We start from the raw sequence: 27,550 nt of genomic DNA, 5'->3' as shown, positions 1-27,550 counted from the left end.
TAAGGATTTATCTTGTGAATTTGAGAATAGATTTAAAGATTTTGACAGATTAAAACCTAATCTCCATTTGTATAACAATCTTATGGATGTTAATGTGGAAACACAGCTACCAGAACTTCAGCTCGAACTCTGCGAGCTTCAGTGCAACCAATTCTTTTTGTCAAAGAAAAATGAAACCTCAAAGTGCTTCTGGAAATAAGTCAGCAAGGATAGATTTCCCAAACTGAACAATTTTGAATTAAAAATGCACTCAATGTTTGGAAGCACATACATGTGTGAGAGTACATTTTCTAGAATGAAGCAAGTCAAGTCTAAAAACAGAAATCGAATCATAGACGAAACACTGGAAGATAGTCTCCGACTTGCTACCAGCACTAACATTGAAATTGATGTAGAAACGATAGTATCAGAGAAACCTCGATCACAGGCATCTCACTGATAAAGATTTGCAATAAATTTCTATTTGCTATTGTTTCACAATTTCGATTACACACTCACTATCATTTTATTGGAAATGGCTCGCAAGTTGTCACGTTTTTGTAAAGTGGCCCGTAAGTCAAAAGTAGTTGGACCACGCTGAGTTATATACTTCAGGTCTAATAACAATGTGTAATGCGTATGTGCAAAACTATTATCATACCGTACATGTTATGTTTTTCAGTTTAATAAGTCAATGCTTTCTACCTAAAAGTTTGTATTCAACAATAAAAAACAAAAAGCATAATTTGAAAAATGTATTATACTCGTACAAACACTGCAATAAAAAAAACTACTGTATTACTTAAAAAGCAATTGCGCAGCACCTAAATTGTCAATCCAAGAATAAGAATTCAAACCCAACAAACAAGTAATGCCCAGTTCCATGATTTAGCTGGCTTTGTCTACATTGTACAAGCAGCAATTATGATTTTTCAAAAATAATTTTGAGAATTGCTAGCTGTATTATTGAGCCTGTTTTTTTATGCACAGAAACTACTCTTAAAAACACAATCTGTCTGTTGTTTTTATTACTTTAATTTTTTAGTAAAATTTCAAAATAAGTGTAGCGAGTCATTAGACATTGATAGACTTTTACTATATCACTATCTATAGGTATCTACAAAGTAACTTACATAAGAGCTTCTCGAATTTATTTTTATTGTGATGCCGTTTTAAAAAATAAATTTTCATGTGACCCCATATCAATTTGACAATGTACTAAAGAAAGTTAAGACTAAACACTGTAGACTCACTTTTAATTTGTTAAAAGCCCCTACAAGTACCAACCCAAAGTTTTTGAGGAGAATTAATTTAGACCGTCTTCTCTTGTGTTGTCACTAAATATCAGGATACCTGTTGGTTAGCCACTGTTTGGTGTAATGATGTTATCATTAATAAAGACTAGGCTCTTCATACCATGAGGTGGCATGCACAGCAGCCAATCCTTTGATCATGTGGGCTGCTGTATGCATTTCACCACACTCACACAGCACTCTCATCCAAGCCCCAATGCAGCATGTCTAAACCATGGCGTCCCTCACCAGTACTGGTAAGTAAACCGTTATTCTTTGATGACTTAAGTCTACAGAGGCAATGACCCAACTGGTTTTTAGATGGATACTCAAATACTTGAAGTGGAAATGTGCTACCTGACCATGATTCACACCATGCTGCAAGGCTGCAAGTTTATCAGAGCATTCACCAGAGACTGCCAAAAAGTCTTGTGCATTGAGTACCGTACAAATGGCTTTCTTGATTTTAATCCCTGCTTCGGTGTTTTTATCAATGTGGTTGCACGTTGCAGATGGCTGAGGTTTTAGACTTTACGAGCAAGTACCCCACATGGTCATCCCCACAATTACCAACATGGGAAACTAAACTTGCTACAACTTTCACTATACAAACAAAATTTAGATCCTGATAAAAAAAAGTGTGCTATCCGCAGTCTTATGGTCTGGTTTAATTTTTTCCAGTTAACTTGGAAATAACCAAAGATCAAAATTTAAACCAAGCATTCACTTTAGGCTACTACTGAAACAAGTAGACTAATATTATCATCAAACCTGAATCTAAAATTATTATTTATTTGCATCACAGTTGCACACTTTAAAATAATCATGTCAATCGACAGCTTTGTTAATTAATATTTTTCTGTTAAAAACATAATCTTGCATAACTTACATATTGGAAATTATCAACCGCGCATCGAATCTTTGTAGATTGGTTAAGAAGTTACCTATTGTTCTAAAAGTAGCAGATATAATTCAACGTACAAGGGAAAACACCTGAAAGAAGAGAAAATGAACAAAAGTCGCCCATTTTGTTCATAGTTCTTATACGGGAATTTCCCGCAGCATGAAGCGTTGATTGGTTGAAATGTTCCAATGTTACGATTTGGCAGGGGCTCAAAATAATTTTTTTATTATGTTATTGCTATTATTAGTATTTTTGTAAAGTAGTAATTAAGTTTGTGAATTAAATTTTTGTGCCACCGAGAATAACTTCTTCACATCATTGAGCGCCCATCCAAAGATCAAGCGGTGCTGGTTGACGGTTGTGGCTATTGGCTCTCGGGTTGTGCGCTCAAGCAAAGCATTTCAGAACTGCTCTACATTCAGCGGTAGGCTACCAAGTGCATGAAAAAATTTTCCGGCAACAGCACTTCAACAACCGAAAGCTCCACTCTGTCAATCTCGGTAACCAGGCCTGGGTCAGTGGTTCAAAGGCTCTACTACAAGTATGCCAAACTGCCAAGATTGAGCTATCAAAGAAGCTTTTGTCAGATCAAATCATTCAATCAATTGTATGAACTGGAAAGTATGTAAATTTGCAACTGGGCCAACCTTTTTCCTCATTTAGCCTACCTATAACAAAAAAAAAGGATAGCCTGGCTCAAGATCACGCGGCGCTGGGTCGACTCTCGGGTTGTGTGCTTGAGCAACGCTTTTCAGGATTGCTTTCCATTCAGCGGCACCTAATGGATGGAATAATTCCCCGGCAACAACACTTCAACAATCGAAAACTTCACTTTATCAATCTTGGTATCAGGCCCTGCGTCAAAAGCTTCTACAGGTAGGCTATGCGAAACTCCCAGGAATAACCAAGACTTTTGGCTTTGTCAGTCCGAGGATAAAGATTCAAAACCAACCAACCAGCTTTGGTAGCACCACATAAATTATCAAATAAAATACTCAAAAGATTGTTGCATAAAAGCTCTATCCATATTCAAGTCATGCTATGTATTGGGGGCATCTGACTTGGGTAGCTAATTATGTGGTTGATTGTAGGCTGTCATTAAAATGTTTGTTTTTTGCAGATTGTCAGAGCTTGAACTGCTCTGCCTTTGTGTAGGCCCTATTGTATGTTTTCCTTTTGCTGTGCTGCATTTAGCCTATCCAATGTCTGTTTAAATGTTTGAGTGGCAGCTGACTTTAATGACTTTTTGCTGCCAGCCATCCTTTGTTTAGTCTATTATGTTTTGTAGGTGAGTTTGTTTTTTTTTTTTGCCAACGAAACAAACACACTAAATTGAACTATAATCCTACGCTACTCGCTATTGTTGCTGAGATCAATTTATTTCTACGGAAAATCTGTAAATAGCCTCGTCTTTGTGGTAGCCACTTTAACAAGTCGAAATTCTGCCACTGAAAATGACTAGAATGAAACCGCCAACCAATCATAAGCTACGGTTTAAGTGACGTAAAAAATGGCGAAAAGAAGATGATGGAAAGCAAATTAAGTGATGGATTTTTTTGTCAGCTGGTTGGCTTAGGGGTTAGGGCTAGAAAGTAGTCATTTCATTGACGCGGGTTCGATTCCCACCACTGCTATTGCTCTTTTTCTTCTGTAAATACCAAATAAAATTCAAAACAAGTATTAACTCTCTGGCTGAGTGCTAGAAGGGTCACAATTGGACGATAGCCTCTTATAACATGTTCTGATTGGTTGGCGGTTGCATTGTAGTCATTCGCAGTGGCAGAATTTCGACTTGTTAAAGTGGCTACCAGTCTTTGTAGGCTACTGTATCCTATAGGCTATGTTTCTCGGCAGCCGATTGTGGGCTACTGGTAAGTTTTCAGCCTTGTGCTGATAACCGGGAAGAGCGCTTATTTCTTCACTACGGTACTGTGGCCTATTATAAATCTATCTCTTTTAACTTCAATATGTGTGTAACAAATAACAATAGGTACGATAATTGTGATTTGTTTTTATGATTGTTGTTAGGTTAAGTCGTCCTTGCATTGTTTCAACAATTGACCCTCAATCTTCAGTTGTTTTAAGAATAAGCAAGCGACTGATTCTCCAACTGTTGTAGTTTATCTAGCCTACTTGTTATAAGTGTTAGGTTGGTAGGCGTGTCTAATTTATCGGTATACAGGCTACCTTGGATCATTTTTGCATGCACTTTTAATAAAACCATTACAAGTTTTGCACCTTTCTCTTTTGTTGGTTTTGTTTCCGAATTATATTTTCATAACATGGGGAGGAAGACAAGCACCTTCACGTGATCTCCCCCCCCCCCCCCCCCCGTCAGTAACATACGAAACGTATGCGAAACGAAGCTTGTCAAGCAAGAGCTAACGAGACTGTTCAGAGCAGGGTGGGTAGGGGAATGTCCTTTTCAAGGCACGGCAGTGCTCGCACTGTCGAAAAGTACCGACGACTCACCGTACTGCAGCTGAACACCGAGGGCATCACGGCCAGCAAGCTCAGCATCATCGAGCACCTGGCCACCAAGCCCTCATCATCCTCCTCCAGGAGACCCACTGCACATCTGTGGATAAGTTGGTACTAACCAACTTCACACTCGCAGGCGCAACCTGCAGCAGGAAACACGGCCTCATCACGTTTGTCCATGACCGGCTGAGCTGGTCCTTTGTTGATCAATCCCAGGCTCAATCGAAGATCGAGTGGCTTTGTGTAGATATAGCAGGCTACAACATCGTCAATTTCTACAAGCCCCCACCTACGCGGATAACATCAACAACAATCCCAGTGTTTCCGCACCCCAGCCTCTACTCTGGCGACTTTAACTGCCACCACACTGACTGGGGCTACAACTCCATCAACAACGACGGAGAAAGTCTGGCCGCTTGGGCAATCAACAACAACCTCGCCCTCTTATACGACCCTAAGGGCGCAGCGAGCTTCCTCTCCGGTCGTTATAACACTGGCACGAACCCAGACCTCGCTTTCGCAAGTGTTGATCGCCAGCCGATGATCGCCAGCCGGACAGACGTGTGCTAGAGAAGTTCCAAGGTCTTAACATAGACCCTCGCTTATCAAGTCCCCCTTGCTCGCCACACCTATTCCGAGCAAGCCTGTCAAGCGATGGAACTTCAGAAAGACCGATTGGGAATACTACAGCTTACTCACAAACGAAGCTACGCAGTACCTCCCATCCCCACACACCATCAAAGTGGACCAGGGGTTCCCAACCGGGGGTACGAGATTGAACATCAAGGGGTACGAAGATCCTTGGGCCACAGAGCAACTTTTCAAACAGATTTCACAGTGACACGAGTCACAGAATTTTTCAATCTTTTTGTGCCGAAATCGGAAATCAACACGACATTCTGCTGTACCACAATGAAGTAAGGTGGCTATCTCGAGGTCGAGTGATGTCACGATTTTTTAAACTTCAAGAAACAATCAAGTTGTATTTACAACATCGAAATTCTAATCTAGCTGCCTCACATGAAAGTGATGAATTCGTTCAAAGCGTGGCTTATATTTCTGATGTCATGCATCTCCTAAACAAGCTAAACCTGTCGCTTTAAGGTCAACAGATAAATGTGGTTATAGCTTGTGAAAAAATTCAAGCTTCCAAGCTAAAACTATCTCTGTGGTCACGAAGAATTGAAAATGTAAACCTTGCTAATTTTCATTCTCTTGATAAAATTGCAAATAACTTTTTGGTGCAAAATGTCAAAAATGAAATTAAATGAAATTATTTCCCATTTAAAGATGCTGGTTGATTCTTTCGATGGTTACTTTTCTGCTGTTGAATTGAATTATTCCCAGCATTGGATTATAGCCTAAATCCATTTCTTTTTGATTTAACAAAAATGTCGGACGAGGATAATTTGAAGAAGAACATCGTCGAAATGAAAAGCCACCAAAAATTGAAACTGCTTTTTGACAAATCAAAGAAGATTTTTGGTGTGTTGCTACGAAAGCCTTCCCAAGTCTTGCTATGGAAGCCATGACAGTGTTAATTCTCTTCTCAACAACTTATTGCTGTAAAAGTGACTTTTCGACCATGATGTAGGCTACATCAAGAATAAGTAGGCTACAGAAATCGTCTGCAACTGGAAGATGATTTACGCGTTGCCTTGAGTAAAATCGAAACATCACTTGAGCGAATTTGATCAATGAAGCAGCAACAAATATCTCACTGAGAAGTGACAATAAAATAACTGACATTTAATTTCTTTTTGTACTTTTTGCGTGAAATACCGATTTAACGTTTAACGTTTAATAGTTTACTATAAAAGCAATTTAATTTAGCAATATATGTCTGAAAAATTCAATCAGAATTTTTGGGGGTACGAAGAATGCTCTGACCTGACAAAGGGGTACGAGCAGAAAAAAAGGTTGGGAACCCCTGAAGTAGACGAAGCCTACCAGGACTTCTGTAATACAATCATATCTGCGGCAAAAGACTCCATCCTGCAAGGTCGACGGAAAAATTATAAACTTATACCTTGCTGGGATGTGGAGTGCGACAGGCTCTACCGCGATTTTTTCCGTTACCCCAGGGCACCGCCACGTCCAACTCAGCAACAGCCCTGCTGGCAAGATTGGATTCCAAGAGGAAGGAGCGCTGGACAGAAGCCATCGACTCAATCGACTTCACGCACTCCAGGGAGTCCAGCCACACAGCATGGAGTACACTCAACAGCATCACTGTCAGATCACGTGCCTCTCTCGTCGCCAATGCCCCATTTCAGCAAATGCCATCGCCTCACAACTTGTGAAAGATGGAGTGCACAGAACGAGAGACCGTGAATCAGACAAGTCCGTCCTCAAGGAAATGACGGACTTCTGGAAGGTCCCAGCACCTGTCGAGGGCAACATCTCTAGTGAGTTTACCCCAGAGGAATTTTCCTCCGCCCTCCAGCACCAAAAGTCAGGCAAATCCTCAGGCCTTGACCACCTATGCCCGGAACTAATACTTCAAGCTGCCTCCAATATGAGGTCCTGGTTAAAAGACGTCCTTTCCTGCTGCTTGCGTCACCTGCGCATCCCAAGAATCTGGAGAAGAGCTCTAGTAGTTGCAGTCCCAAAGTCGAAGAAGCCCCCAGGGAATCCGAGAAGCTACCGTCCCATCTCTCTGCTCTGTATCCCTTTTAAGATACTCGAGAGACTTATCTACGCCCGTGTCGAACCGATAATAGACCCTCAGCTCCCTCGGGAACAAGCCGGCTTTCGCCACGAAAGATCAACGGAAAAAAAGAAGGCTGGCGCCGTGTTTACAATACTGTAAACGGCTGCCTACAATACGGTATGGCACAGCGGCCTTACCTACAAACTACTCCGTCTCCTTCCTGACAGGAACATGGTCGATCATCAACAGTATCATAGCCGATGCGGCCTTTGATGAACTAGATGCTCAGTTCGTAAATTTTTCCAGTGTTCCCTTTGTCGCGCAGTGTCCCAAAGTGTTCTTGGTTGGCTGATTGATGTATTGAAATTGGATATAAATGTTGTTCGTTGTCTGCCACGAGCACGTTTCCCGAGAAGGCGGCCGCTTAGACAGAGATTTTTGAAATCTTCTTTTCTGATAATGTGACCGAGAAATTTGAGTTGCCTTTGAGTTATGTTGTTCAATAGTTCCTTGTCTTGATGTACCTGGTTTAAAACTTCTGCATTTGTGATGTGATCAGTATATGAAATCCTGAGCATTCTCCTGTAAAACCACATTTCAGCTGCTTCAATGTTACGCCTAGTTTCTGTGTTGAAGGTCCATGTTTCACAACCATACTGGAGAACAGAATACACTAACACTTTGAGAAGTTGCACCTTCAGAAGAATAGAAAGCTTGCGATCCAATAGAATAGGTCGTAGTCTATTAAAAGCGTCTTTAGCTAGGCCTATTCTTCTTCGTATCTCTCTCTTACATCGTGCGTCCGCTGTCAAGAGAGAACCAAGGTAGTTGAAAGAAGACACTTGTTCAATTGTGTTGTCTCCCTGGTGAAGTACAAAGTGGGGTTCAGGACTTTGTTTGGAGATAGTCATGCATTTTGTTTTTTTGTCATTAATTTCAATTCCATATTTTGCACTGATGTCTGAAGATATGATTATGGAACTTGTGCAAAACCGCAGCTTTACTCTTTCCACCGGTAGCGGCCGACGAAGTAGACTACATCGACTCAGGAACGGCGTCCCACAGGGATCTGTCCTAGCTCCCCACCTCTTCAACATTTACATCTATGACTTGCCTGACACCATCCCCAAGAAGTAGCCTATGCTTACGCAGACGACCTGGCTCTCCTACATCCAGCCAGAAATTGGCAGTCAATGGAGAGGAGCCTAAGCCAGGACATGTCAACTATATCAACATATCTCCAGAAATGAAAGCTAAAGCTCAGCAAGGCAAAGACAGTGTAGGCGGCCTTCCATCCAAACAACAAGGAAGCAAAACGTGAGATCTACATTACCACCAATGACGTATGCAGACATATGCAGACGTATGCAGACGTATGCAGACGTATGCAGTGCGTATGCAGACGTATGCAGACGTATGCAGACGTATGCAGACGTATGCAGACGTATGCAGACGTATGCAGACGTATGCAGACGTATGCAGACGACATGCAGACGTATGCAGACGTATGCAGACATGTGCAGATGGGGCCTGGCACCCTCACCGGGATGCGAGTGTGATGCCACAGACCAGACAGTAGACCATGTCGTCCATGACTGCCCAATCCACCAACCACCACATGGAACGCTTGGACTGAAGGCCCTGTTCCCGACAATTATTCACCAAATCAAACGTCATATAAAACCGTTATGGTCTACTTAACCTAGCTGGCATCTTACGTCATGGAAATTGCTAGAAAATGTCCAAATATTGCACCATCGGTCGTAAGACCTGATGAAATATTGCATTAGCCGCTTGAACACCTGTTCGAATGACTTCATAATTGTCTTTCATTATTGCGTCACAGTTACTGTCTACGTGCATTTGAGATATCGCAAATTATTCTGGTCATTCGTAAAATTGTTTGTTGGAAGTCAGTCGCAAGTTTAACTGTTTGCTTGGTGCTTGCTAGCTGGACAAATTTTCCGTCTTTTATCCAAGTAATCTGTTCTGTAGTGACAGTTTTAGAGGCGTACGGTGTTGCGTCCCATTTTCGATAGCCGCGGGCTAATTTTACAGGAATACACTTTTGAATAGACGTTTCAAAAGAGTGTTTATTTTTCGGTCATTACATGCAGACGAACGGATTTGGGAATCTTATGTTACAATTTTCCCACGAAGAGATTATGGTTTACCGCTGTGACCATAAATAATAAAAGACGTTTTTTTAGCTGGTAGGCCAAGAAGCACTAGAAGCACATAAAAAAATAAAAGACGTGGCTTGTTAGCTGGTAGGCCAAGAAGCACTTGAAGCACATAAAAAATAAAAGACGCTGTTGTCAGTTGGAACTTAGAAGCACAAAGAATAATAAAGAAGATCTTGTTGGTTGGTAGTCTACAGAAGCAAAGAAAATTGGAGACATTTCTTCTCGGTTGGTAGGCTACTGAAGAACTTTAAGCTAAAAAGTGAAGACATTTCTTCTCAGTTTGGTACTGAAGAAAAATAACTTTGACATTCATTGGCAAGAAAGAAGATTGAAGACAATCCATCTGTGCTTGAAGATTCAAGTGAACGAATCCAAGCAAGTTTTGTGGACTTTTGGACTTCATATACTCGTACAGCTACGGTATCGTGCATTTAAATTCTTTTTTGTATTTTACGGTCTTTGCAGTTAAGTTTTTTATAACTTAATTTTGTGTGTTTGTGTAACGTAATTTTTTTAATTGTTAATTTAGCCCCAACACTTAATATGTCTACACTCGGTGGCGACAGGGACTCGACCGCCGTCGACTCGACTGAGTTTAAGCCTGATGGTGTTCTTTGCGGTCGGGCAGGCCATTCTGGGGAGGGACCCAGTAACGATGAGGCTAAGTCAGTTCGAGAGGCCCGGCATCTTAGACGGGATATTTTGACTCAAATTGGGGAACTTTCTGTAGCCCTAGGTTCTTTGAGTGATAAGCAGGAACTGTTAATTTTTAGATCTAAGTTCTCTACTTTGGAAGAGGATTTACGGCATTTCCACGCTCTTTTGACTAAAATTTTTAACTCTGCAATCTTGGCAGAACTTCGTGATAGGGTAGATCCCGAATTTAACTCGTTAAAAAATAACTTCGAACAAAAAGAAAGTGAGTTCTCCGAAATGTTGGATGCTGACATACATCCTGAGGATAGCGCCTCAAATGTAAGCACTAGGAGGTCTAAGAGTTCGTCTCGGATAGTTGCACAAATTAACCTACAGCTAAGACGAGAGGAGCTCCAGATACAAGCTGAGGCCGAAGCAAGAGCTGCTGAGGCCATCGCGAGAGCTGAGGCCATACGAGCTGAGGCCGCCGCGAGAGCTGAGGCCGACGCGAGAGCTGCTGAGGCCGCCGCGAGAGCTGCTGAGGCCGTACGAGCAGAGGCCGCCGCGAGAGCTGAGGCCGAAGCGAGAGCTGCTGAGGCCGCCGCGAAAGCCGAAGCTAGAGCTTCTGAGTTCGCACTCAAAGACGCACAGTTGAGGGCTGAACAACGTAAAGACGTAGTTTTAGCTGAATATCGTTCAGAGTTGGGCTCCCGGCGTAGCTCTAAGAAGGGATCTTCTAGGCATTCCAGAAGTGAACATCAATCTCGGTTAAATTTAGATAACCTTTTCCAGACACCTGTTCAATCCGTAAGTGGTCCAGTCCAATCCACACGGTTTCCAGCTGTTTCAGGAGGTCTCGGGGCCGCGGCTAAGGGTCTTCCGAAGGCTGTAGAGCCAAGGCCTGCGAATTACAATGGAACTCCTCCCCCAGAGCGTACAGGTCACGGGGCCGCCATTAGCAGTAATGCTTTGCCCTCTTCACAGTTTTCTGCGCCGCTAGGTTTTAATCGCCCAGCTACACGTAATTTGGGTGGTTGTGAAAGGCGTGTCGGGTCTACTGATTTTAACGTTTGTGAGGATCTTGATCGTGCTGTGCACGTGACTGAGCCCCCTCAGCCTCTTAAGGGATATAGCTTGTCTTCTCCCGCTAAATCGAGTTCTCAACAACAGGATTGCTTTTTTGAATACCAAAATAGTAGGACGTTTTTCGATAAGGCGGCCTTGATTGATTACGATGGTAATAATATGCCATTTATCTTCTTTAAAAATCGTGTTACGGCCTTAATGGCAGCTTCGCCCTTTAAACGAACTCGTTTGACTTTGTTACAAGCAGCTTGTGTTAGAACAGCTGCGCAAACGATTGCTAATTTGGTTTCCGACACTCCTGGCTTGTCAGAGGAAGACAGGATAGAAATGTCATTAGCTCGTTGTCTCAACGTTTTGGAGTTCGTGGAGGTCTTTTCGCCGAACCGGAAATTAGGAAGTACCGCTATGGTAGCAAATTGACTTCGATCTCTTCCAGTGATTTGAAAGAGTTTAAAGATGAATTGTCGCAGTGTCTGCTTTACGCGCAAGCTTATGGTCAGCGTGACAAATTGGAAGGACGTTTTGTTTTGGATTTGGCTAAGCGACTCCCGTTTGACGCTAAGCAGCGTTATCTTGACTTTTTAGGTGATCAGTATGGCGGTACTGATGAGCCTACTTTTCAGAGTTTGTTTGATTTTGTAGTACGGGAGGAAACGCGCAAGTCGACTGATTTTAGCATTATGCTAATGGGCGATTCTGGTGAGTCGCAGCATTTTAAAAAGTTTGGCAAAGGAAAATTGCCTTCTTGTCCGGTTAGGCAGACGTCGGTAAAACCCCATCATAATGTGATGTTAGGGAGTTCGCAGTACTCGACTGCTGTTGGCGCACCGCGCGGTGGTGAAGCCAGACGTAAAAACCTACCGGCATGCATTTGTTGTTCGTCACGTGGTCAAGTTGAATATCATTTTTTGTCTAATTGTAAAGAATTTTTGCGCTTGACACCTAAAGGTCGGAGAGATGTCATTGTGAAAGCTGGCAAATGCTTGAATTGTTTGCGCCAGCATATGGTTAGGGATTGCGTTCATGCAAACAACTGTCGTAAGTGTGTCCCTAACAACGATAGGAAACACTATTTTCTTCTGCATGATTTTTATGTGACGTCACGTGATTCTCTCGATTCGATTGGCAAAGATGATGTTGGTGCCAGAGTTCCTGTGCGTAATGTTAAGATTGGAAATGTTAAAGCAGCCTTTAACCGCATTACTGCTGCTCGTGTTTTGAATCCAATAACTGGCAAATCGAAGTTGGTGTATTGTCAGCATGATCCTGGTTCGCAGTTGACGTTTGTTTCGAGTGATTTGGTGTGCGAACTTGGCGTTAAACCGTATGATAAAGCGTCGTTTAAAATGGACACTTTGGCTGGTCAGAAACCTACTTGTGCTAACCTTGTCAAACTCAACATCCAGTCGTTAGAGACAGATGAACTGTTTTGTGATATAACCTCGGTGGTTAACCCAGCTTGGGCTGACGATGTTAAAACTTTACCACATAAGCAGGATTTAAGTAGTTTCCGTCATTTTCATGACGTGAATATGTTTCATTTGAATGATTGTAGTACTGTAGAGTGTAGATGTACTGATTGGCAACGACAACGCTTATTTGATGTGTGCTAAAGAAGAGCGTGTTGGTGAGAATCGTAGTGAACCACATGCTTTGCTCACTCCTCTCGGTTGGTTGGCTTGTGGTGGTAAGTCACCCTTAGATGAAAGCGTTGCTAACGTGTGCAGAGTGCAAACGTCTTCAGAGTCGGATGTCATCTCTAGCTTTCAGCGTAAAATTGAGTCTCGTGATATGGAAATAGCAGACCTGAATAAAGTCATTCAGGATTTGACCTTGCAAAATGAAACCTGTGAATTGTCTCGCAATGATATTTTGGCTAGAGAACTTGTTGAACCGAATATTGAGTTGAAAGATGGTCGATTTGAGATACCTGTACCGTTGAAGGAAGATATTGATTTACCTAACAATTTTGTGTTGGCGTCAGATAGAGCTGCTGCTTTAAGGAAGAAGGCTTTAAAACAACCTGAACTTCGTGATTTCCTTACTGACATCATGAAAGATCTTAAATCTAATGGCTATATTGAGCGTGCTGGTGAAGCAGAAAATGTAAAAGGATTTGAATGGTATTTACCATACTTTGTGACGTCACAATTAAAAAACGTATTGCTTACGATGGCAAGTCTGAATTTCGAGGAACTTATGTTAATGATGTAATGTTTTCGTGTCTTGATTTGTTAAACACTCTGGCAGATCTCTTGGCTAGATTTCGGCTGAGTAGATTTGGTTTCGTGGCCGATATGACTAAGTACTTTTTTCACATTTTGGACTCTTCAATTCGTAAGCCCAATTTCATTGAACTGCTTACGTACACAAGCAGTGCTGTTCGGATCGTGAATGAACGCCTTTTGGTACCTTTGAGTGACGACCCTAGGGATTTTACTGTCATCACTCCTGCCTCACTTTTGACCCCATACTTAGACCCATACTGTGCTGTTGGGCAACCACATGATCGTGACCAACTAAGAAGGGATTATCGGTTCAATTTGTCACTTTCTCAGCAGTTTGGGAGCAAATGGATAGATATTTACTTGCCAGGGCTTCAGGGCCGGAAAAAATGGTTAAAAATGGCCGAGAATTTGGAGCCTGGTCAACTTGTAGTGGTGGGTTCTCTCCAAGACATTGGTAAACGTGGGAAGTATCAACTTGGGAGGGTGCTTGAGGTGGTCCCACAAATAAGGAAAGGGAAGCCTGTGGTTCGTAGAGCTAAAGTTGCCGTCTGCAACTATGATGAGAGTACGGGGAAAGTGAAAGTAGACTACGTGTTGAGGGATATTTCATGCCTCGCCCCCGTAAAGAACACCTAAGTGTTAGGGTTTGAGCCTGGTTTTGTCTGCGGTGGCCGACCCTTGTCTGAGCCCAGAACAGTCGGTTATTATCGCAACCATTGTATATAGCGTCATTTAGCATGTACCTATGGTACCACTTTCATGTATCGTCGTGTTTATTCTTATTGTTGTTCATTCTTTGCATGCCCTTTGTATTTGCGTATTAACTTAAACGTGAGTGATTCAAACAATTTGTGTATCGTGTGTTTTATTCATTGGCTCACAATTGTCGTCAATTCTTTTTTAGTTATGCCATGTCAGACTGTCATAACTAGGGGTCGCTATGTTCCCGACAATTATTCACCAAATCAAACGTCATATAAAACCGTTGTGGTCTACTTAACCTAGCTGGCATCTTACGTCATGGAAATTGCTAGAAAATGTCCAAATATTGCACCATCGGTCGTAAGACCTGATGAAATATTGCATTAGCCGCTTGAACACCTGTTCGAATGACTTCATAATTGTCTTTCATTATTGCGTCACAGTTACTGTCTACGTGCATTTGAGATATCGCAAATTATTCTGGTCATTCGTAAAATTGTTTGTTGGAAGTCAGTCGCAAGTTTAACTGTTTGCTTGGTGCTTGCTAGCTGGACAAATTTTCCGTCTTTTATCCAAGTAATCTGTTCTGTAGTGATAGTTTTAGAGGCGTACGGTGTTGCGTCCCATTTTCGATAGCCGCGGGCTAATTTTACAGGAATACACTTTTGAATAGACGTTTCAAAAGAGTGTTTATTTTTTGGTCATTACATGCAGACGAACGGATTTGGGAATCTTATGTTACAATTTTCCCACGAAGAGATTATGGTTTACCGCTGTGACCAGGCCCTGGATGACGAGACTGTCAAGTGGCTGATGACCTCATGCCCAAACGTAGGCTCTAGTCCGGAAGAAAACAGCTCATACGACGAACGACGAAGAAGAATAACATGGTTTCTTTTGCATTCCTATAAAGAAAAATAAAGTAAAATTGAAGTAAAATCTAAAATCTGCACATCAGATGACGATCAGCTTGTCACGTAGGCCTAGGCTAGAGGCCTTAAAACTTCTTCATATTTTAAATTGAGTAGGCTAATTAATTGCACCAAAACTAGCCTACCAAACGGCATAGCAAACTGAGAGTGAATTTAAGTGAGATCTGTAAGATTATGACGTCGCTGGTCACAGCGGTAAACCATAATTTCTTCGTGGGAAAATTGTAACTTAAAGTTCCCGGATCCTTTCGTCTGCATATAATGACCGAAGAAACACACACTTGAACTTCTTTTCAAAAAGTGTATTTCTGTAAAAATTAGCCCACGGCTACCGAAAACGAGGGGGTGCAACGCGTACACCACTGAAAACTGTCACTACAGAACAGATTACTTGGATAAAAGACGGAACCTTTGTCCAGCTAGCAAGCACTAAGCCAACAGTTAAATGTGCGGCCAACTTTCAAACAATCATTTTACGAATGACCAGAATAGATATCAATATCTCAAATTCACGTAGAAAGTAACTGTGACGCAATAAATGAAAGACAATTATGAAGTCATTCCAACAGGTGTTTAAAGCTGATGTAATATTTCCTGTTTAAACAGGCCCAAACAGGCCCAAACAGGTTTGACACAATTCTTATGAACGCTGGTGCAATTTTGGCACATGCTTTAGGAATTTCCATGACGTAATATTCAGTAGACTTGAACGGTTTTTATATGACGTTTGATTTGGTGAAAATTGTCGGGAACAGTCGCATCACGAGTTATTTGATTATTCATTGTGAAATGTCTTTGTGTTAAGCTTACTTAGCATTATTTTAGTAACGTTAAAATTATGGTTGATTTTTGTTACGGCTGTTAGTTCAATTGTCCTATCTGCTGAGTCAAGTTTGTTTCTTAAGTAAAAGTAATTAACAGCTTAGGCCCAGTGGTTATCTTATAGAATTTTTGGCGTTTTGGAATCCAACTGTCCTTATTATTTGTAACCCTTGTAGTCTGTCATTCTTTGTTTGTGGTAAAAATAATTTAAATTCTAATTGCCAGTTGCTTATAGCTTGTTCAGAATGCTCATCACCACATCTCCACATGCACAAATATCGGGGTAACTTTGTTACTTTGTTTAATTTCCATACACTTTTTAGCGATGCATATTTTAAACCTTTTGGTGTTGCCACCTTTTTCTTTTGTTGGTGCCAAATTCGTCTGTTAACTTAAACGTTTTTTTCATTTTGCGCCAGCAAGGAGAAATAAAAATTCAATTGAATACTTAATACTTCACACATTTTTGTGGCTGCATAATTTAAAAAAAAAGATAAGTGTAGCGTTTTTAGCCAGTTTGCTAGTAATTTTTGAGCTTTATTACAGTAAAGCTTGCAAAATTGCTAAAAAATCTGTCATTGTTCAATTTTTATCAAATTGCTAAATGCTATCGAGATAAGTGGCGGTATTTATCAACTACCGCCATCTGCTATGTTGTTGGTCGGTGTTTCTAATTTTTTTTCCGTTTTTTTTGCAGAAATATTCTAATTTTAATTTCCGCCGGATATTAAAACCATTTTTTGCCGGAAAAACATCGTCAGGTTAAGAAAGGAAACTGTTATGGAGATCGCCTTGGAACTTAGCCAACAAAATTAGCTTTGGAAAAATATTCCAATTTTAAAAGAGTTGAGGACGAAATATAGGCTGATCATATCTTGTTGCTGAAAAAAAAAACGGTAGAAGGGTGTAGGACTGTAGGAGACCCAATAATGCAATACGTACAAAGTATAAACAATAAAACATGCAAATAAATAAATAACTGACCGCATTGAGAGTTGAATTAACCGCATATGACTGCAACCAAGTCCCTTATCACCAACAGGGCTGAACGATTTAACAAGATAAAAATGTAATTTTAAATTATATTCGAAACATTAATGATGTTTTTCTTACATTGTTAAGACAGATGTTTGTCAACATTAACATTAGCTAGGCTTCTTCAGGCTGTGGCTATATTTACAGTTTTACACTATTGATTGATTGATTGAATCTTTATTCTCGGATTGGGAAAGCTTCTTGCAGAGCTATAGCTTCTCATATAGTGTAATAATAATAGCCTCAATAGTGTTGCCAGATAAGGAATTGTGCCCTAATTTGAGAAAAGTTTAAAGCTGTTGAAAATAAATATTTGGAAGTGGCTACATTTACGGCGCCGTAAATACAGCCGTTCCATGCCTTTTTTTTAAGCTTTACGTCGCTTTTACTGCGCATGCGCGCTGGTGCGTGTTTTTTCTTCTTTCTCGAAATAACAAATGAAAAAAAGTGCATATATAACTTCTAAATTCAACCGCTTTTGCCAAGTGAATCTGTGGCGCGTGCGATTTTTGTCTGGCTCGTACTCCCAAGGATATGAGTTCGATACCACCAAGAGGTGATTCTTTTTTTAAACTAAATTCGAACCCGAAGTGACTCAATCGTTAGGCTACGCATTTTTGTGGCCGTTCAGTTTGTTTTTAGTTCTGACCATCACAACGAAAAAACAGTAGCCTATATATATACGACAAACATAGCAGAGGTCTAGAAAAAGGTAGAAGCGACAAAACGCGGACGTTAAAGTGTGCATGATAGCAAAGCTGGACAATCAGTTTAAAATATGGCACGGTCGTAGCACCTAACAATTTTATGAATTTAGATTTTTTTTTTACTCATATTAATTGTTAAAGAAAAAAACTCACTAGCCTTTTTTTTTCTCTTTGTTCTCAATTTATAAAATTTTTATTAAAGGTGTTGCGACCGTGCCATATTTTGAACTGATTGTCTTGCTTTGGTATCATGCACGCTAGCCTATAACGTCCGCATTTTGTCGCTTCTACCTTACTCTGCTATGTTTGTCATACATTGTTTTTTTGTTGTGATGGTCAGAACTAAAAACAAACTAAACTGAACGGCCACAAAAATGCGTAGCTCAACAATTGAGTCACTTCGGGTTTGAATTTAGTTTAAAAAAAGAAACACCTCTTGGTGGTATCGAACTCATATCCTTGGAAGTACGAGCCAGACAAAGATCACACGCGCAACAGATTCACTTGGCAAAAGCGGTTGAATTTAGAAGTTATATATGTACTTTTTTCATTTGTTCTTTTGAGAAAGAAGAAAAAATACGCACCAGTGCGCAATCGCGCATGCGCAGTAAAAGCGACGTAAAGATTAAAAAAAAAGGCATGGAACGGCTGCATTTACGGCGCCGTAAATGTAGCCACTTCCTAAAAATTTGTATTTTGAATTTTTTTTTAGTCCTGGGGAAAGATCAAAACCCTAATCTTATTCCTAACTCTGACCCTTACATTAACCTTTCCTAATTTATCCTAACTTTGGCAACACCTGATTGTAACCATGGCATTAAGTGTGGAAAAATAGCCACTTCAATTTTTAAAATGATCTGGTTTGGTTCACTTGTTGTAAAACTTTATTTATCTTCTTTGCAAGCCATGAAATATGTTGCTTTCTACAGAAGCACCTCTTTTTTTTCTTCTAAATGGGAACTGCCTATAAAACCTGTTTAAAATTGCATATCTTGCATACACCAGACTTAGGTGAACACCAATCATGATATATATTTGTAATAATATATTTTGAATTGATGGTGGAAAATTTGTTGATATGTTAGTCATGCCTTCAACACAAGAAGAAAACAATTCTTACAGGGATAGCTACTTGTCTTTTGCCATTACAGGTACGGTAATATAACTACATTATAACGCTGTGAAATGTTAATGGCTGCTAGTTAATATCGAAGCAGTAGCATTATTTATACAGTTACAATTAATTGGAAAATAGCGTTAGGCGAGTTATTGTAATTAGTAACATTGATATAAAGCAGTGCACATATCTTTCAGTTTCTTTTATAATATCGTATAGTAAATACTCGAGTATAGGCTCACCTCATGTAAAGGTCAACCTCTATTTTTTGCTGAAAATTGGTGACATTTGTATTCCCATGTAAAAGTTGACTAGCTTATTTTTTTGCACTGTTATTCTGTAGTTCATTTAATTAAATTGACAATGGCATGCAGTGAGGAAATTTCAAAGTAGAGCAACTTAAGCTGCCCCAACCAACACAGTGTTACTAACAGCCGATAAACCACAAGCACAAAACAGAAATATCACAGTTGGCTACCGGTAAATAGTCGCCAACTACTAGGTTATTTATTGCAATAAAAAGTAAACCATATGTATAAATAATACGCACAATTTAAAACGAAGTCTTCCGCTGTGAGATCAATTATGATTCAACAGAACGGGTTGTTTTGTCATCAGATGCACAAGTAACTTGTAAACAGCAACGTTTAATAGTACAGTAGTAACCTACTTAACCAATTTTGAATTATTATATATATTATATGTGATGTTTTAGACACAAAAATTGAGCAACCTACTGTAAATAAATGTTGATAACGGCAAAGTGCTTTACATATCTTGTTAAAGCTTTGGTAGAGAGTTTGCTTTGTTGAACCATAGAGAAATAAAACAGTAACTTTAGCGGGTTTAGCATAGCCTACTTTATTTCACACAAAATATAACATAATTAAATAAAATAAACTCAAACGTTTTCGACACGTACGTGTGTCCTCATCAGGAATTAAATCTGCAATACCGTACATAAAATGAAAAATCGTAAGATAAATTTGACTATGCACTGTAACTGTAATGACACTCTGGACTGAAAGCACAAACTGAACAAATGATACAACAGTACAACAATAGTTTGTTTCAACAGATAGATGGCGTCACCATGGGTTCCCCATTGGGCCCAACAATGGCAAACTTTTTCTTGGCACACATCGAAACCAAAATATTTGAATTTTATCGGGATTTTTATCCCAAACTGTATTTACGTTATGTTGATAATATTTTCGCCATTTTTGATGATGATGAATCGTGCTCAAAATTTTTGAACCTTTTGAATTCGCAACATAAAAATATCGAATTTACACTTGAAAAATCCAATGATACCATCGCTTTTTTAGATGTTGAAATTGAAATTAAACACAATTCATTTGACACCTGGATTTGGCGAAAACGTACCAACACTGGCTTGCTTTTAAATTATAACGCTCTATGCCCTAGGAAATGGAAATCTGGTTTAATCTTGTGTCTGTTATCTCGTGCTCATTTGGTGTGTTCTGATGATCAGTTGTTTCAGAAAGAAATCAAGAAATTAAAAAACATGTTTTATTTAAATGGATATCCTTCTCACTTTTTCAATAAAGTCTTAAACACCTTCATGGCTGATGAACCAAAAGACACGCCTGAAGAAGTAGATTTTAGTTATTTCATTAATATACTCTATCTAGGAAAAGATTCAACAATTTTTGCGAAAAACCTAGCTAAACTAAAAAGAAAATTTCATGTGACATTCATCCTGTGTATAAAACATTTAAAGTGCACCAATATTTTCAATTGAAGTCGCCTACCCCCTTTGCTCTTTCTTCAAATGTTGTGTATAAATTTAGTTGTTTGCGTGACGCAAACCAGACATACATTGGTATGTCAACCAGACATTTGTTGACAAGGGCCGGGGAGCACTTAAACCCAAACCTAACAACTAAAAGTGCAATTAAAGAGCACATCGCCTCTTGTGAAACGTGCACTGACAATGTCTCGATCGACCAATTTAAAATCATCTCTTGAGGCAGATCTGATTTTCAGACTAAGATCATGGAAGCCTTAAGAATCAAACGTAACAATCCATCTCTCAACCGGCAGTTATTTGCTTGTGGCTCATCGTTCCTTTTGTGTGTGTTCTAATTGTTTTGTCCAATGCCTGTAGTCTACACCTCACGTGATCTGTTTCCCACCACATAATTTACTCGCAATCATTCTCGTATCATTTGTTCAGTTTGTGCTTTCAGTCCAGAGTGTCGTTACAGTTACAGTGCATAGTCAAATTTATCTTACAATTTTTCATTTTATGTATTGCAGATTTAATTCCTGATGAGGACACACGTACGTGTCGAAAACGTTTGAGTTTATTTTATTTTAATTATGTTATATTTTGTGTGAAATAAAGTATGCTAAACCCGCTAAAGTTACTATGTTTTATATCTTGTTGTCGTGACAAAAAATGTCATGGCAGTCTTGTCGCACATTTTACTGGCTTAGTTTTGTTTGAAATCAATGGCTTTGTTCTTTTACAGCAGCACTCTTTCAACTGTTTTAATAATAGGAACAGTAGGAACACTCATATGAAAAATTATACTTTTCATGTTGTGCCACTGGACACGCTGTTGTAATGTCGACAGACATTGAGTTAATGCAAAATATGGTTGCTTTGCTGACTGATTTTGGTAATTAACAGACTGTTAGATATTTGCACGGCACTTTTTTTGCTCAAGCAATTCATTATTTTGTTTGATCATTTCGGCAATTGCTGACGCCAACCAAAAGCGAGTGCTAAGAAGTCCTGCAAAGGAGCCGTAATGGAGACAAAACGTTGTCTCGTGTGTAGGTCGACCCCTGCTTTTTGAGGTGAAAATCACTTGCAAAACTCTCGACTCATACTCGAGTATACAAGGTACCAGTAGTTCTAATTCTTTAAAACATAATAAATAGGTTTGGCAGTTTTATTGTTTCATCACTACAGCAATGATATAGGTACCCAAGAAAAAAAGTTGATTAATAAATATCTTAATAGGTTTGTGTGGATTTAATCTAAAAAGAGGCGTGTTTTCAAATCCTGATCCATATGTCAAACTACGTGTACTACCTGGTGCTAATTGCAAAAAGCTTGCCCACCATAAGCAGAGGCATGTTACAAAGCAAGTGGAAGGAACAACGAATCCAACATGGAAAGAACAAGTAATGCCAGATTTTTCTTTATATATATTTATATTACTTCAAGAAGTTGAAATTTATTGCATTTTTTAAATATTTTCAGATTCCTGATGAGGGCTTAGGTTAAGCCGAAAACGTTCGATTGTTAAAATTATTTGTAAATATGTAAAATATATCATATTGTTGTAATGCTCAACCCTGTGGTATTATTGTGTCTTGCCTGTCTTTGGTACAAGAAAGCAAACTCTCTCCCGAAACTATATATTAATTAAAGTTATTAATATACTGTATGATATAAGACTTATATATATTGCTGTTGTTTTATGCATTACTTCACTCTTCAGCCTATCTTATTTTTCATTTGTCACCATCTATAAAACATATAATATATACTTTAATTTTTGGTTTAAGTGTACTCATGCAAAGAAAGTGTGTTTTGCTTTGAACATACCATGGTACGTACCAGTAGTTATTGACAGCAGATTGTTGTTTACAAAGAAATGTGATTGTTCTGTAACATATTATGAAACTCGATTTGAAATGTAGAAATATCATTTATGAAGTGCATTTTTATGTAGGCTATTGAATTTAAATCTTATCATTTATAGACACAAGACAAAGCAATTGGCATAGCACTATAATGTTAATTTTTTTTTCAGTTTTATATTCAAGTTTTACGTTCGGATATAATTGAACTAGAGGTGAAAGATCGATTTGATCGATCTCGACCAGTTTTACGCCGATTTCTTGGAAAATTAGATGTGCCTGTTGTTGACATTTTGGAACGCTTAAACTGCTGGTAACTTTGCAAACTTCTCTTTACATAGCAGCAATCAAATAAAACTAATTTATTTTTAACAGTTTCTTATCTTGTGAGTTCTATAAAAATGTTTATTGTCTTCATCAATATGAGTTTTTGAAGTTGATGATTTAGTTTTGCCACCTCATGTTGATGGTGTTTTACTGACTACATTGAGAGATACTGGAGAGCAGCCAGTGTTGAGTTTTTTTATCCGACAAACAGATTATGAAAGTAAAGACAATATGGTTATTGAGTGGTGAAACAGCATTAGCAATTTCGTCATAGAAGCATCTCACATATGAGTAACATACTAATTGTGGAATATTTTTCTTCAATCTTAGAAGGCTCTTCAGATGCTTTTTCAAACTGGCTGTTTTAATTCACTTTTAGATTTGGAATTAAAAGGGAAATTGTACAAAGATTGAGGTGGCAAACCTAATGCTTCCTACAATCACCTGACATACGTATCTTGCAATACAAAAATTAATATTGATTTAAGTCAGTTTGATCATGTTTAACTACCTACACTACAGCAGACATGCACAGTTTTACAAAAGGGTCATTGCATTGATCATGCTCTATATCTAAAGATGGTTGAACCTACTCAAGTAAGAATAGGTCGATTTGTATTCTATGTACAGCACCTGTAAATTGTTTTCCTCTGATACAGTGAGCAAAGGTACACAGGAGCATTGACCAAACGAACTCCTCTTGATCAAACTTCTGGAAGTCTTTCCTTTTTTGTTGGTGATGGTAAGTTTGTTGTACTCTGCTAGCTCTTTGTATTGTTGATCATTGTCACTGTGACTGATTCACCTGATTCTTAACTAGTTATTCAGACTTTTCTTCAATGTGAAAATGTAACTGATTTTGTTTTTGTGCTGTATTTTTAGATCAATCATGATTACAGCATTCTGTGGATGTAAATTTTAACACATAATTTGTTTTTTGTCATATTTGTTTATTTTACTGTCAAGACAAAAATAATAACATCACTCTTTTTAATGAACTTAAAGTATTTTTTCACAAAATTAACCTCTATATGCAATTTTAACCATGATGTACAACTACGTGCCACTTGTCTTTTCAATGTGCGTTGTGTGTAGGACGATCTTCTTTATTTGGTTCTTATCCATATGGTGGAATATCCAATGGCTATAGCGGCCTACACAGAGAAAGCGTTTCGTCCAGTGAATCAAGTACAGTTGGTGCTACAAATCCAAGCTTTGATGATGCCTTGCAACATGAGAACATGCTCAATGCACTTGAAGCTTGTATAAATACTGAAGGTTTGCATTTGCTTTAATTACCAATTATTTTGAAAACTTTTATGGGGAAATTGTTGCAAGAAAGATAGGCTTATGATAGCTTTCTAGTTGGGCTGTAAATAGACATTACCCAGGAACAAGAACAGACCAAATGTTTCACAAATTTTTGAGAAGTAGGCTAGTTGTTTTTTCAGGGTCTGCTACTATTCGGTGAGTCTGATTCGGTGAGTTCCTAACCCCTAACCCTAAAACGGCAATGATAATTAGGCTACGGTACCCGATAATTTAAAAAAAAATTGAAAAAATCCCCCGTTAAAGGATCGGGCTCACCGAAACGAGCCATTCCGGTTTTTTCAAAAATGTCTACATCTTTACTTGGCCTGTGTCACATACAATAATCGCAACAACTTGGTAGTTTTAAATTATAAGCTTTTGTGCTAATGATTTTGTACCAGTGTTCCTTAAATCATAGGCCTAGCTTCTTTCAGGTCATAACTTACAACCTAAAAGCTGTCTGCATTACACGAAAGGCCATAAGCTCGTGTAGCTTGTAAAGCTATTACAGTGTTTTGCAATTGCCTAAGTTACTCAGAATAGAAATACGTTTGACTGCCAGGAGGTGAGAATACGTAAACTAGTACCTGCAGTTTTTAAAATTTTGACCATGACTGATCAAAACTTACAAGCTGTGAGTTACAACAATAACACATTTAACAACATTCCAATTTGGAATGCTTCACTTTGGTTAACTAATGCTTAACTTAGTAACATTAAACCTTCATAGTTTAGAAGACTATGCTATTACAAAACTACATTCCCAAATCTACAATTTTTGTGTTATGTTTTACTTTTGAACATAGTTTACTGATGATTTTGATATTAGTATCAGATATATAAGTTGTCTGAGTCACGCATGGCAGCCAATCCATTCCTTTTTGATGAAATATGCCAATTTCATGGCTCATTTTTCCCATTTTTCTTTGATCAGTTTACAATGCCAATTCCGTCAGAGCCACTGCACCAAACTGCTATTTTTACGACTTTGTTGAAGACGTTCCATCTTATTTGTTTCCCTTGTTCAGAGGCTACTATCCCAAGAGAAAGGGTATTTCCCTGGGTATTTGGTGCCCATTTCTTTCAAGCTGTTCTCTTCACTACCAATTGTACATCCCTTTGCCTATGTTTGGTTCAATTGTGTTGATTTTGTATTATTAACTCGATCAAGTTCCGTATCTTATTTCTGCATTTCATTTTTTTAAACACCAGTTTCATCTGAGAATGGATTGCGTGCTCTTTGCAGCATTTAAGATCAATGCACCTGTCTAAGTGTCTGAGCTATAAATAAAATCTTGTTAATAATATATGAGCTTAATTATTTAAAGTTTATGCTTACAACAATAAACCGTTTATCCAATACAACTTTGTTAAGATGAATCTGCCGAAGCTGAAACAATCTCCGTCAACACCCCACTCGGTGAACCCCTGGAAGTCCAACCAGAGCTTGCCAATGGAGAAGCTGCGAGAATTGAAAGGTTGGTTGATGACATCCGTTTTTTGATAAATTGTATTGTCAGTTATAACAACAGGTTTTTGACACATGCTTGCTATGGTTGATAAGTTTTTATTTTTTTAAGATTTTACACATTGATAATATCATTTAAACCTGTTTGAGCAATTATTTTTGCATTTTCTTTAGTGAATTGCCAACGACGCCATTATCGGGTAGTGATGATCCTGCTGGTAATGGCAATGGCGTTACAACTGATGAAGATATAAACGGGGACAGCGCAGAAGCCGAGTCAGAGGCAGTGGTATCTATGTCGAGCCACAAACCTGACGCTACCGGCGACCACTCTCCAACAGCTGAGATGCAGAATGGTGCATTCTCGGATACGCCATTGACCGACTCTATTTCCAACAATGATTCAAGATCGACGAACGACAGCACAACTCAAAGCTTACCAGACGTTGCTATTAGTTCAGAAAGCAATCATTCCAATGCTGTTGATGCCCAAGCGACTTTAAAAAAAGAAGCTCACACCATAGCTGAGCCTCTGGAGTGCAAGGGGACAGATTTTTCGCATACTAACGAAAACAACTCACTACAAACGAATGCTAACATGCAAGCTGGTGCCCAACCTGAGATAAGCGATGAACAAGAGTCCCATTTGCTTTCAACGGCTCACACTGCTAGTAGTGCTGCCAGCTCTAGTGTGGATCATACGAGCGAACAATCACACAGCACAGAGGCTCAAACGACTTGTTTTTCTGCATGTCCAATTGCTCATGAAAACCATTCCTCCACAGCCCAAACTGCCATTAAGACCAAGACCGACAAAGAAACTCTGCTCAACCTGTTAGAGTTTGTTGCTTCAACTGAAAAAATCCGATTAAATAGTGGAGCACCCAATCAAACGGAACGCTTAGTTGAGGTGAGATTTTTTCCGGCTTTTAAACGTGCATCCTTTTCCTTAGTTTTCTTACTATAGCTCCTCATATTTTATTACGGCTTGATGGTAAACTTTCGTTTTATTATACTCATAGACTTGCGAAAAATAAATTTCCATACCAGAGACTTTCACATTTTTTTGTTTTGTTGCACTATTAAAATAAAATCATAAGCAAACAAACACACATAACAACACGGCATTTGGTATGATATAAAAGAAAACGAAAATTATAAACATTTTCGGCTATAGTATAAAGCATTCATCTGAAATGTTTGAACCATTTTTCTGCTCATAGTTTGTATTATTTAGCCTTTTTTGAGCAATGTTCATCAGTTTTTTAAACGGCTTGACAAGGGATAGATGGATGGCCGAAAACGTTTGCAAGTTTTGTTTTCTTATGGTAAATGCCGTGTTGCTCGTTGTTTTGTTTGCTCATAGTTTAAAAAATTAGCCTCTAACAAAATGATGCAATAAACATTAATCATGTTCAGTTGTAATTTAAACTAGAGATACGACCTATTATGGCTGTTGGATACATTGCAGCTTGTGCAAAGCGGTATTGAATCATGCAGCCATGTCACGTAGTTCTTCTGGCAATCTGGTGTCTAAACAGCAGTGCATACTCTTCAAAGTAGAACTTGAAATTCAGCCATGTACTCTTGCAATATAGTTTTTGTTCCGTCTTGCACTCTTGCAATATAGTTTTTGTTCCGTCTTGCATGCAATCCTTGTCGAGTCCAATTGCTAGAAAAAGTCTCGCGTTTTAGGAAAAAATTAGATCACTAAATAAAAACAACGTGTCAAGTTGGGCTATAACATTGTTTGTTCGCTTTGTCGTAGCAAAGGATTTTTCTTTGAGCTTGGGAAACGAAGTGGTTGATATGACTTTTCGTTTTTCCCAGTAGTTGTTTGTGCCTTTACACTGTTTTGTTTGTTTAAGTTTGAAATGGGCTTGTTATTTGACTCAGCGTTTCGCTTATGTGCTTCGCTAAATCATACCAACGAGTTAATTATTTGCGTTTCATAAAGTGCTGATCAATTAGTTTGTTTTTCTATGTGAGCAATATCGTCTGTAGTAGTCTGTGCCAGAAAGATGTAGATTTCCTTTGAAACAGTATGTATGTTCTTTTTGCAA

At 38.9% G+C, this 27,550-nt stretch overlaps 1 protein-coding gene across 1 annotated transcript in view; it reads left to right on the top strand.

The window, feature by feature from the left end:
• The first annotated feature begins 18,697 nt into the window (after positions 1-18,697).
• The window catches only part of LOC145786216 (E3 ubiquitin-protein ligase HECW2-like), a 35,505-nt gene continuing 26,652 nt past the window's right edge, over positions 18,698-27,550 (top strand). The window contains exons 1-8 of the mRNA XM_082597861.1: positions 18,698-18,794; positions 21,756-21,919; positions 22,555-22,694; positions 23,368-23,450; positions 23,804-23,986; positions 24,954-25,070; positions 25,395-25,497; positions 25,662-26,397. Coding sequence (XP_082453987.1) covers positions 18,722-18,794; positions 21,756-21,919; positions 22,555-22,694; positions 23,368-23,450; positions 23,804-23,986; positions 24,954-25,070; positions 25,395-25,497; positions 25,662-26,397 — 1,599 coding nt within the window. The 5' untranslated portion in view covers positions 18,698-18,721. The remainder of the gene's footprint in view (positions 18,795-21,755; positions 21,920-22,554; positions 22,695-23,367; positions 23,451-23,803; positions 23,987-24,953; positions 25,071-25,394; positions 25,498-25,661; positions 26,398-27,550) is intronic.

This window comes from Aplidium turbinatum, chromosome 17, assembly GCF_918807975.1.
Source record: "Aplidium turbinatum chromosome 17, kaAplTurb1.1, whole genome shotgun sequence".
Classification (NCBI taxonomy): Eukaryota; Metazoa; Chordata; class Ascidiacea; order Aplousobranchia; family Polyclinidae; genus Aplidium; species Aplidium turbinatum.
This window is presented reverse-complemented; position numbering and strand designations above follow the sequence as displayed.